The following is a 12,543-nucleotide window of genomic DNA, read 5'->3' as shown; positions in this document are numbered from 1 at the left end:
GAGAGAGAGAGAGGGCCAATTAACGATTTAAGATATTAAGATGGTCTTAAAATAAAAATCAACTATGAATACCGACTATAGTTTAGCTATGAAAACTGAAGGATCTTTTTTTATTCTTTATAATAATGCATGTTTTTGCTCCTATATTCTATTAAATTCGTTATTTATATAAAAATAAATGGATAAAATTCTGAATACATATATGATCGCAGGGAAAAGAAATGGGTCACAATAGGAGAAACAACTATGAAAATATATAAATGGGTTCCAATCTCGACACTCGATCAGGTATTTCACGCAAAAAATATGATACATGCTGATTAAAATTAATCAAAACAAGTAGTTAAGAATAAATTGTTTTATTTTGTAGAAGAAAAAGGGAAAGACAGTTTCCGACAAGGAAAACGGTTTACCAAGGAAAGGAGGAATAGAATCATCAAATTCTAATTTCGGTCTTACAGAAGATTCCAATACATGTGAGTTCGATTTTGGTAATTTGTGAAAACTGTTTGTAAAAATTATTATGTCATTGATTAACATAAAATATGAATTTTTTTACATACTAGGTTTCTCTACTGTTAGTGATTCTCAAGGACTGACAGATTTCTCTGCACATTTGGGCTTTTCAGAAGACTCGAATTCACAAAACAGCGAACCTGCACCCAAGAGATTAAAGACTGACTAATGTTTGACTTACAATCAGCATCACCGCCAATACATCGTATAGGGATTGACATTTAGGAATCTATCTCTTTCGTGAATTTGCACTTGATAATTTTTTATTAAGACATACTTCCTAATATGAATGGATCACAAGAAAAGTTTTTCTTTTTTGTTTCATTCAAATTTAGTAAGATATAAATTATATATATATTATATATACATACATACACTTATATAAATGCAAATAGTATCGATTCTAAATAGTATCGAAACGTTTTGAATTATGTATAATGGAATTTATTTTTTCACATATGAATTTATTACAAACTTCCCCATTGAATTTAGAAATTAGAAACAACGATCGGTTAATTGAATAGAATAACATCAGGCGAGTGCTCAATCCGTTTATGTATGTATATTGTTTTTATATTAAATATTTAATCCTTGAATCAAATTACTTATACAATGCATATAGAATGGAGCTTGGAATTGAACTTAAGATTTGTTGACAAATCAACCGCTCTTACACATCATCTCAATCAGTTTATTAAACTTTTTTTTGTTTTTATATAATCCCGCTAAAAATATGCGTAGTCTAATAAGGAGAATACGCTCTGCTCTTCATTTTGATCAAACTTGCAACGATGTTAGAGGAGCCTATCAAATGAATACCTGTAAAGCCATTCGCGCTAATGGGCTTTAGAAGCCGAGTAATAAGCATTTAAAAATATACCAAAAAATCTGAAAACTAATATCTCAGAAAGTATGCATTTTTTAGAAAAATGTCTTAGACAAAAATAGTAGCGTTAAATAAGATGTATTTATTGGCTTTATTTGACTTTGGAAGGCATCGTCAATTTTGACTTTGGCGATGCTCAAGGTCAATAAAACAGTAAATACATCTTATTAAACTCTACTTTTGTCTAAAACATCTCTTTCAAAAATGCATACTTTCCGAGACTGTTTCCAGATTTTTGGTATATTTTTAAATGCTCATTAGGCGGCTTCTAAGGCTCATTAACGGGAACGCTTTACAGATATTCATTTGATAGGCTTCTTTAACATCGCTGCATTAAAAAATTGAAAGTTTTCAGTAAAAGAATATGAAGTGATTGTAACTCGTCGGAAACAATAAAATAATATATATGTACATGTTCTATTCTTAACTTAAAGATTCTAGAGTATGAGATTGTAAAAGTGACTTCAGACATTGAAAAATGTTTGATAATAAAAGCGGATTGTACATTCGCGGCGATTAGTAACACACACTGCAGTATTACTTTTTTTCGGAATTGTATTTTTCTTGCTATGATTTATTGCATCAAGAATTATCCATGCAAACTATTGGAATAACATTACAGTTTTGCAAAAACAAAAAGTCAAGTGCTAAAAAACATAACTTTATATACAGTTCATGCTTCCGATAGTTCTTAAAAATCATTGTATATATCTCGAATATCATTTTTGTTCATTAATACTATAGGAGAACTTGCATTCCTCTGCGTTATAGCACCGTGACATGTACAAAATAAGCTTGAACTCATACGAATAAAATAGTTGATCTCTTAATCAGTGCATATTATAGCATCTCTTGAAAATATTATAAAACATTTGTAGTATGTTTGTATAAAGATATAAATGTTAGTAAGAATATCTTTATATTTAAAAATATTCTTATTAATTGTTATAGCGAGTATTCCAAAATGTAAAAAGCGATTTGTGGAAATATTTCATTTATAAGAATATTTTCACTTAAATTGTGTTTAATGAGACATTAAGTCAAAATTTGAAGGAATGAGTCATCGAAAGTGAAGAATATTCTTTGTTTTAGAGTTTTTTTCTAATTAAATGTATATTTATGATTTTTTTTTACAAAAATGATGTATATTTAGTGTTAATTTAAAGTATTTAAAAATCCATATAAAATATTATGTACAAAAAAATTCATTTATTAAATATTTGATCACTATTACCAGGATAATATTTTACCATCATACTGTACGAAACAACCGGTTTGTTTTTCCGTTAACGAGTTTAAGGTATTCAGAATGCAATTGACACTGCTGTCGACGTCCATTGGAGCGTTGCTGCCACCCAGATCGGTTCGCACCCATCCTGGATGCAAACACACCACCAAAATCCCATCTGCTTTTAAATCGATGCTCATTGATTTTGTCGCCGCGTTAAGCGCCGCCTATTTTAATAAGTAGTCATAAGTGAGATTAAATAAAATTTTAACGATACAAGATACACGTATTGACAAAATCTAAAGTGTAATATAGGTTTGCTAATTTTAAAACTTAAAAATTTATAAATTATACATACAGTAATATAGGTATTCTACAAATTTTATCAAAACTCAATTTTACATTTCAATAAGAATGTACAATATTAAATTTAAATTTTAATTCTACAGAACTGATACGAAAATGTCTGTAAAAGATCCATTTAATTTATATTAATTAAAAGGCACTAATTTCAGAGAATTAAAGTGGCACTAATTTCAAGGAATTAAAATGACATAATATCACAGTCCGTGCATTAATACGTATAAAAGAGAATGAACACTAAAATATATAAATTCGTGATTTTTAATAAGAATAATGTAGATGTGACAAATTGAATTGACATTTTTGACAAAGAGATTTATAATTAAGTGGGTCCAACAGATCGTCAGTTCCAGAAGATTAAAGTTTTACCTTGCTGCATCTGTAAGGATAAAAACCGCCATCACCATTTTCAGCAATACTGCCTAGGATAGATGTCATATTAATAACTGCTGCTCTTCTTACATTTAATCCCGTTTTATCCTCGGAATTTTTCGCAGCTGTTTTAAGTAGCGGCAGGAAAGCCTTGAATCGATTATTATTTTCTTATGAATCGACGTTATTCGGTAATGTAACATTCATGAATGTAAATGGACTGTAGGTATACCTTTGTTAGCATAATCGGTGCCACGGTATTTATGAGAAAAGCATCGGTAATCTGCTGTTTCTTTACGAGGCCAAGACGCGTAAATTTGCTGGAAATACCAGCGTTATTAAAGAGAACGTTAAGACCAGCGCCATTTACTCTTTCATTCACTGTGTCTACGACCCTCTTGTAGCTATCCGTATTCGTTAAATCTGTAAAAAGGTAAAATTTTTTTCGCGATCGATGCTAGAACTCGCTAAATTCCATGTTTATGAAAAGAAAGTTCAGTTTTGCGCGATAAATATTTAATAAAGCTGATTCTCTTGTATTATACACAAGCATTTGTCAAAGCATATATGTATAGCATACGTCAATGAAGGCTTACTAATGCAATGGCGTGACACAGCACTTTTTACATTTTCATTAGTCTTTTATATTTTCACTAGATTGATAAAATTAAAGAAATTTTGCTCCAATTTTACACGATAAGATTAAAATTCATTTTCAAAAAATAATGAAATAGATATTAGTACAAGTTTGATATCACATTAATTAAAATTTATAATCCTTTTGGAAAAAAGAAAGATTTTTGAAAAAATTCGTCGTATTGTACTTAAATTAATATATTAATATATATTGCTCGTTCTAATGAATACACGTTAAAATTATATTTCTAAAAAAATATATATGTATTGTATTATATATAAAAGTTTTAGTCATTTAATTATTCTTATTTCACTCTAATATCTATAAAGACAAAGGAATAAATGACGAAAACAAGTTTATCTATTTTTAAAGATTTCTAGATTGTTAAAGTACTAGTCATGTTCAAGAATCGTTTTCGGAATGCTAATTATAAAACAAAAGGCCACGGTAAATGAAGCGCATGAAGGAATTAAAAGAATTTAAAGAATCGTTTAATTTCTCAATACTGCTCTTATTTATTAAATTTAAGAAATACGAAGAACTGTGATATATGTTATCTCGTTGAATGTTTCATATTGATCGATGAAATTATTACATGAGATTATTATATGAGATGTGACGTAGAGATATTTCTGTATGTCATGTATGAATTTAATTTTTCCAGTAATGCGATGACTCTTATTATCACATTTTAACTAATACAAGTCACATATCACTCCTCGATAAAGAATAAAAAAAAATTGATCTCCTTATCGCGTGCAAGAAAGAATTAATCTTTAACGTTTCTAAAGTAGAAAATTTTAAAAGTAGATGGTATCAGATAGCACATTGATTAGTATATCAATCAAGCAAAATGGCATCTTTTTTTTTACGATAGGAATGTTCGCGACGCGTTTCGCAGTAGACGTGTCGATTGTATTCGGATTTTATTTTTCTTCATTTCGCATCTATCTAGTGCAAGGTCGCGAATATGAAAGCGCGTAAACTGAATAAGGCGAAAGCATGGATGATATGTTGTGAAAAATCGCAAATTGTCGATTCTGATTCGAGCGATCGAGAAATCGAGGAGCATAAAGCGCGGAATAGAACAAAGAAGCAGCTGCATAACAAGGGAGAAAACAAAGCTGAGGATAAAATGGAGAGCGTTGTGGAGAATAAAGTGGAAAATCAGGTAGACAAGATGAATAAAGTGAGGAGCAAAACGCAGGATGATATTGAGAACGAAATGGAGAACAAAGTGGAGAACCAAAAAAGCAAGATAGAGAATAAACTGGAGGTCAAAACAGAGGACAATGTTAAAATAGAAAGTCAGACAGACGAAGTAGAGAATAAAGAGAGGAATAAAACGAAAGGTGTTGTCGAGAATAAAATGGAAAACAAAATGAAGAACAAAGTAGAGAATCGGATAGACAAGAAAAAGAATAAACTGGAGACTAACACGGAGGACGATGTGAACAAAATGGAAAACAAGATAGAAGACCAAATAGATGAAGTAGAGAAAGCAGAAAATAAAAGGGAAAATGTTATCGAGAATGAAGTGGAGAATCAGATAGACAAGAAGGAGACTAAACTGCAGGCTAAAACAGAGGGTGATATCGATAATAACATAGAGAACGAAATAGATGAAGTAGAAAATAAAACAGGAAGTAAAACGAATGATGATATTGAGAATAAAATAGAAAATAAAATAGAGAATCAGAACAAGAGTCTGAACAAGACAGAGAATAAACTGGAGACCAAAACGGAGGATTATGTTGATGAGATGGAGAATCAAATGGAGAACCAGGTAGAAAATAAAGTAGAGAACAAAACGGAAAACGATGTCGAGAATGAAATAAAAAACGAAGCAGAAAGCAAAGTGAAGATAGATAGTAATGTCGATAATAAAGTGGATAATCAAGAAAAGCAGGAAAATATTCTTCCCACGTCACACACAAGTAAGATCTTAGCATTTTTCTTTAACCGGGAATTTAGACATGCTTTTGTACGAATACTCGATTACCATAACGTGTTCCTATCCTAAAATTAATCTGTTGAAATTTTGTTTACGTCATTGTATGCGTTATTCATCATCGCGTTATAACTGGTATAACCAGTTATACATTTTCAATTTATGTGTATTTTTTAGCTATTTTGATCAATGGTTTGAAAAAATACGAATCTCATTGTCAATAAAATTTAGAAAAAAAAATGAAATTTTTACAATTCGAATCCTTTTGCAATCTAGCTTGATTTTTAATTTAAATCTAAACAATTCTTTACTTGATTCAAATCATTGAAGTTTATGAACAAAAGAAAAAATTAAAAAATTCAATTTAGAATTATACAATTGTTGCAATTACATTTGAACAGAATGTTATTACAGTGTAATATTCGTTCTTCATGACAGTAATTTGCAAACGAAATATTAAGACTAAATCTTATTTACCCTTATTTAAAAATTGCTTTTAAAAAATTGTTACAAAATTGTTAGATCTAGGAATGTTAATTTATAAATCATTTTCACCATTAAATATTCTAATAAGGATTGGAATTTTAACCAAAATAATATTGAAACTTTATATTGATTTTAATCCTTGATATTTAAAAGAACCCAATATTCTTAGGTTGTATTCCGTAAAACGCATTATGTCCTTGTATTTTATCCTTGCTATTCCACCTAATATTAAATAATAAACAAAGATAAAAGGATACACTTTATGTATACTTTATGGAATCAAAAGTTAATTGCACAATTGAAATATTAAAATTTCAAAATTTCGAGAGATATTTCATCAGATATAATTATTGCAAATCATCTCATTTTTTTTTCCAAAACATTTTTTCACCACGATAAAAATATTAAAAACAAAATAATTCTTCCCATTGGACGATTCAAATATTTCAAATTTCTCTGTGCTAATCAGCGAGAATTTAGCGAATAATGACCTAATTTATACCGTTAAGTTTAATAATGCAATTCATAACAAAATAGCAAGAATTATGGCTTACCTATCTCGATGATCTGTACAGCCGACGATTTGTCAGCGAGCACGCGTAATTCCTGTAAAGATTTCTCATTTTTTTCCTCTTTTCGTTTAAACGCAATTCAAACATGGACGGCGTTTCGCGCGATTATCTCGACAATACTTTAATCAGATGCGTATAATATGATAGCGAAAAACCGACTCATATTCGTTTCATATATAGATTAACTTTAATCTCGGCTCAACTTAACTCTTCGTCTTTTTCTAATTTTTAAAATTAGAACAAGATGAAGAATTAGTTGAATCGAGATTAAAATTAAACTATATTGGTAGAATGAGCATCTAGTTTATTTCTATCAATGTTGATTAACTTTAACTTAACTTTTAGTTATTCAGTTGTGTATTCACATTTGCGATCTTAAAATACTTCTTTGATTAACTTTAATCTCGATTTAGCTTATAATTTTATTTTTTTAATTCCTAAAAAAAATTCCTAGAAAAAAATAAGAAGTAAATCAAATTAAAATTAAAGTTAATCTGCATTAACTATAAATCGGGCATAATTCGTAGGACCAGAAGAATAAGAATTATAAGAAGATTAATTTCTACCAGTGTAGTCTCTACATTTTTTAGAGTGGAATTTCACTTTAAGTATGATAATTTTATATATGTGATAAAAGTAACTTTAATTTTACTTTGAAAAGGAGGGACTTAATTTTCAGTCCTCAAGAATGAGATTTCACTTTTTAGAGTGTCGAGATTCTCTCTAATGCCTGGTTTCTACCAATATAGATTAACTTTAATCTTGGATTAACTTTATCTCTTTTTCTGGTACTAAAAATTAGAAAAGGATAAATAGTACCTTAACTGAACCTAATCTATCTTGGTAGAAATGACATCAGTCGACTTGCGCAACGACATTGAAATCGAGTATTACGTTTGCTGATTCATAACGAAATCACGACGATGAGAGGGGAAGATGACGAGCAACCGTATAATAGATGGCGGTAACGGAAACTTACAGTTACGAGGACGCGTTCACGCGGTGACGTAGCGATTCGCGGTGTCAGTGTTGTGTCACTTAACCATCGCTCGCATCGAGTTCAATAGGATCAAACGACAAGAGATTTTAAAGACTCTGACATTCCAGTGATGCGTAAGATAAACTAGTGGAAAAAATTTTGTCTTTTACGAAAGGAGCAAAAAGAATCGCGATGGCACCGATCGGTAAGTATCGTTTTTTTCCCACAAAGTAAGTAAATTGCGTAACAACTAGTGACAATCTTTTTCGATTCGAACAAACGGAACGTATACTCCCATCCCACCCCGCGATCTTACCGTTGCCTTGCTCGCGTCACGGCAAGTTGCGAAGATGTAGTCCGGCGGTCTCGGCGAGTCGACTAGATGCCTCACCAGGCCCAAACCCAGACCGCGGTTGCAGCCGGTTATAAGGATCGATCTCATCACGCTCGGTTACTCGGTTGCTCGGTTTGCCGAAGACCACCAAGACTGACCAAGACCGGCGTCGTAATGAATCGCGGATGAAGAGAGCGCGGGGGTGTACGTGTGGCTAAGTTAGCGCCTTGGAAGTTGGAGTTCTCACTCTCGTCAGTGCGCAGCACGGAGCGTCACTGACGTCACGTGCTCCGACAATTGTGAATTGCATTATATGTCGCCGATGATCATGGCGACACTGACTGTGTTCGCGCGACTCGTGTCATCTCAATGCGCGCACACTAAGTTGCTCAGGTTAATGGGTCGGCAGCCGCTCTTTGTCGGATGCGACGTCGGTCTCGTCTACGGCAGAAGCGCGATGGCCTGCATGTGCAGTGAGTGTTTAGGGAAATTATTCACAGTCACACCACTGTACGATTGTGATTCGTTATGTAAAAATACGGAGTCATAGATGGCGTGCGAATTCGAAGGTTACTCACGACTGTTTACTCTGATTTATATCCAAGGATAACAGATTTTCACGTGATTCTCTACGATGTTTTTCTAGATGTCTGTGTTGTCTATGAAAAGTTTTCTTATTTTCTTGTAACGCTTATTATTTTTAATTTTTTTTTTTAGAATTTACTTCGTTAAGAAGTTTTTTTTGATGATATACAGTTGAAATTATTATCTTTCAGCGGATCATAGCTACGATTATGATTTTTTGGTCATTGGTGGAGGATCCGGTGGCTTGGCAGCAGCTAAGGAAGCTGTCGGATTGGGAGCGAAAGTCGCAGTTTTAGATTATGTGACTCCTTCTCCTGTCGGAACTACTTGGGGTTTAGGTGGTACCTGCGTCAATGTGGGATGTATACCGAAAAAACTCATGCATCAAGCTGCGTTGCTTGGTGAAGCTATTCATGTATACAAACATTCCTAATTATTATTTGCTTTCCATTTATATCAAAACTTAGATAATTCTTATTAAAGTCGTAACTCGTTTACTCAACTCGAATGCAAATTTCTTTTCTGACAAGAATCAACTGAGTTTTTATATATAATCTGCATGAATCTTGGGACTGTTTTACTGAATTTTATTAAATCATGTTAAAATTGAGATTATAAACCTGTGTTGTTATACAATAACTTTATCACCAAAATAGTGATATCATTATTTGAATATAAAATACATAAGTTTTTTTTTTTAGTTTCATATTAGTATCATTGAGTAAAAATGGAAAGCTATTGTGATTAAAATGATGTAAAAGATTCATACCTAATCTGTGAATCATCTCGTTTTTAGGAAGCAGCAACATTTGGTTGGCAGTTGAATCCCAAGTCTGTGAAAATCGACTGGGAAGCCTTAAGAACTGCTGTACAAAATCATGTTAAATCTGTAAATTGGGTCACTCGTGTTGAACTTAGAACAAAGTTAGTTGTTTATAATTAGTAGTATTTTCTAATTTTTCTGTTTATACATCAATTAATGGCCATATTATTCATTTTTATGTATCAATTTATATTATTCATATCTATATTATTTAATTTTTGTTTATTTGATCTGTATGTATTTACTTATTTATATTAAATATTTACTTGTAGGAAAATTGAATATTTCAATGCCCTTGCACATTTCAAGGATGCACACACAGTAGTTGGAATTACCAAAAAGGGGGAAGAAAAAATTCTTACAGCTAAAAATATATTAATTGCAGTAGGTGGTAGACCTAAGTATCCCGATATTCCTGGTGCTATAGAATATGGTATAAGTAGCGACGACATCTTCAGTTTGGAACGCGCTCCAGGGAAAACCCTTATTATTGGTGCTGGATGTATCCTTCAACGGCATTTTACGCGATTTTTGTTTTTAGATTTTCTATTGTAATTATGCAAATGTGCAGATTAAGATTTTCTTCCTTAATGATGAAATATAGATATTGGTCTGGAATGTGCTGGCTTTCTTAATGGCTTAGGTTACGATACAACAATAATAATTCGATCGGTGGTGTTGCGTGGATTTGATCGGCAAATGGCAACTCATATTGTCGAAGAGATGCAGCAACGCGGTGTGAAGTTTAATTATGAGTCAAAGCTTAAGAAAGTTTCAAAACAAGAGGATGACCGTCTTCTAGTCGACTGGATCGACAAAGTAAGCATTTGTTGACAAACTTATATATGCAAATGAAAAAATAAGTCTACATTAGAGTGCAATATAATATAATTTTTTAGGATGGCCAAATTCATCAAGATGTATATGATACTGTTCTATTTGCTATCGGCCGACAATCGCTCACTCAAGAATTGAAACCAGAAAATATCGGATTGAAACTTGTTCCAGAAACTGGCAAGATTGACGCAGTTAACGAACAAACGAACGTTCCAAACATTTACGCGGTTGGTGACGTACTTTATGTAAGTTTTTTTCAACATTTTATAATGATTTTATCTTGAAAATAGATGGTGCATAGTTTAGATAGTTCTAGATATTTTTTATCATTTTAATATTTCTCATATTAAATTATGAGTTAAATTACAAATATAATAGAAAATTTTTGTATATTTTTTATAGAAAAAACCTGAATTAACGCCCGTTGCTATACAAGCGGGTAAACTGCTAGCTAGAAGATTATATGGTAATTCGATCGAGCAAATGGATTACATAAATGTAGCGACGACAGTGTTCACTCCTTTGGAATATGGATGCGTCGGGTTGAGCGAAGAAGCGGCAATCGCGCTCCATGGAGAACAGGAGATAGAGATTTTTCATGCGTACTACAAACCAACGGAATTCTTTATACCCCAAAAGAACGTCGATCGTTGTTATGTAAAGGTTATCGCGCTTAGAAACGGTAATGAAACGGTACTCGGAATGCATTTTGTCGGACCCAATGCAGGCGAAGTAATTCAAGGATTTGCGACTGCTATTAAGTAAGTTTTATCCAAAAAATGATTCGTCATATAATAATTTCTTCAAAAATTTGATTTCAGAATTCCATAATTCATATTTCATAATATTTTTAGATGTGGCTTAACAATTCCGAAACTGAAGTCTACTGTTGGTATTCATCCAACTGTAGCGGAGGAGTTTACGCGCATAAATATTACCAAACGTTCAGGCTTGGATCCTAAACCGCAAAGTTGTTGCAGTTAAATCGATATGCAACATAGTATCATCGTGTTTTCTCGATTATATCACAGATTTGTACCGATTATCCGATTAGGAGATACGCCCATATTCCTACGGCAGAGATCAGCTGAATATCTTTCGGCTGAAACAGTTTTTCTGTTCTTATGTATAAAAGCGCTGAATTATCGCAGTATTACATAAAATAAATAACGAAAGGATACAGAAGCCAGAAAAAGAGAAAAACAGATGATTGCAATTTGTTACGTTATATAATATCACTTTTTATACATATTATTTTTCTAAGGAATGCGTCTTACGTTATATGCGTTATTGACGCAAAAAATTATTGTAATGCTTATTTATGATAGCAATAATAACAAATCACTATTAATAAAATATTGAAGATGTGATTTATACATGATAGCTGTATCTCCTAAAATAATTCCTTTTGAACAAAAATAGATCGTTCAATAATCAAAGTAAATTTCTTCTTTAAAATTATGTATATGTAAAATATACATAAGCGGCAGTACTTATTTTTCTTTATGTTCAAGATTTTTATACAGGGAATCAGAGTTGTTGAATCAACTTTTTACCTTATGAGAAAATTATCGACTTCATACCATAATTGGATTATAACGTGCGTGCAGTCGATAATTTTCTCATAGGATAAAAAGTTGATTCAATGATTCTGGTTCACCCGTATATATAAATAACCAGAGAGACCTGAGAATGATTATACCGACCTTTTTTATATACCAAAATCTCGTAGAGTAATTTCCACGTTTTTATGATTTTCTTCCATGCTATTACATAGATTGCTATTACAAGGATGAATAATTAACTTTGATAGCCTTGTATAGCACGGAAGAGAACCACAAAAATATAGACATTATCCTACGAGATTCGATACACGAAAAAGATTGAGATATATGCGACTCTCATTTCTCTCTGATATATAATAACAAGATAAAAGATTGATAATGTTAAACAAAAAATGACAAATATAAGTAC

At 31.8% G+C, this 12,543-nt stretch overlaps 3 protein-coding genes across 5 annotated transcripts in view; 2 read left to right on the top strand and 1 right to left on the bottom strand.

The window, feature by feature from the left end:
• LOC105627121 (B-cell CLL/lymphoma 7 protein family member B) overlaps positions 1–685 on the top strand; it is a 1,545-nt gene extending 860 nt beyond the window's left edge. Inside the window, exons 2-4 of the mRNA XM_012208404.1 lie at positions 213–288; positions 371–476; positions 567–685. Of these exons, the coding sequence (XP_012063794.1) occupies positions 213–288; positions 371–476; positions 567–685 (301 nt within the window). The remainder of the gene's footprint in view (positions 1–212; positions 289–370; positions 477–566) is intronic.
• A 1,947-nt stretch (positions 686–2,632) lies between these two features.
• On the bottom strand, positions 2,633–4,402 carry LOC105627336 (11-cis retinol dehydrogenase). The gene is made up of 4 exons (XM_012208622.1): positions 4,396–4,402; positions 3,598–3,788; positions 3,363–3,515; positions 2,633–2,857 (listed from the first exon to the last, which is right to left on the bottom strand). Exons 1-4 carry the CDS (start codon positions 4,400–4,402, stop codon positions 2,633–2,635), a joined length of 576 nt encoding a protein of 191 aa, XP_012064012.1.
• Positions 4,403–4,972: 570 nt separating this feature from the next.
• LOC105627120 (thioredoxin reductase 1, mitochondrial) lies at positions 4,973–11,919 on the top strand. Of its 3 annotated transcripts, XM_012208401.1 has the most exons (9): positions 4,973–5,494; positions 5,615–5,939; positions 9,101–9,324; positions 9,706–9,833; positions 10,005–10,234; positions 10,337–10,551; positions 10,632–10,814; positions 10,972–11,330; positions 11,424–11,919. In XM_012208401.1, the coding sequence occupies exons 1-9, from the start codon at positions 4,973–4,975 to the stop codon at positions 11,551–11,553; spliced, it is 2,316 nt and encodes a 771-aa protein (XP_012063791.1). In that variant the 3' UTR covers positions 11,554–11,919. The 3 variants fall into 3 exon arrangements, with proteins under 3 accessions (XP_012063791.1, XP_012063793.1, XP_012063792.1); XM_012208403.1 differs by lacking the exons at positions 4,973–5,494; positions 5,615–5,939 and adding an exon at positions 8,183–8,199 and having other exon boundaries at positions 9,111–9,324; XM_012208402.1 differs by lacking the exons at positions 4,973–5,494; positions 5,615–5,939 and adding an exon at positions 8,638–8,797.
• The last annotated feature ends 624 nt before the right edge of the window (positions 11,920–12,543 follow it).

The sequence above is a fragment of the Atta cephalotes genome, assembly GCF_000143395.1.
Source record: "Atta cephalotes unplaced genomic scaffold scaffold00008, whole genome shotgun sequence".
Taxonomy (NCBI): Eukaryota; Metazoa; Arthropoda; class Insecta; order Hymenoptera; family Formicidae; genus Atta; species Atta cephalotes.
Note: the sequence above shows the minus strand (reverse complement) of the source record. Positions and strands in the feature narration are given on the sequence as shown.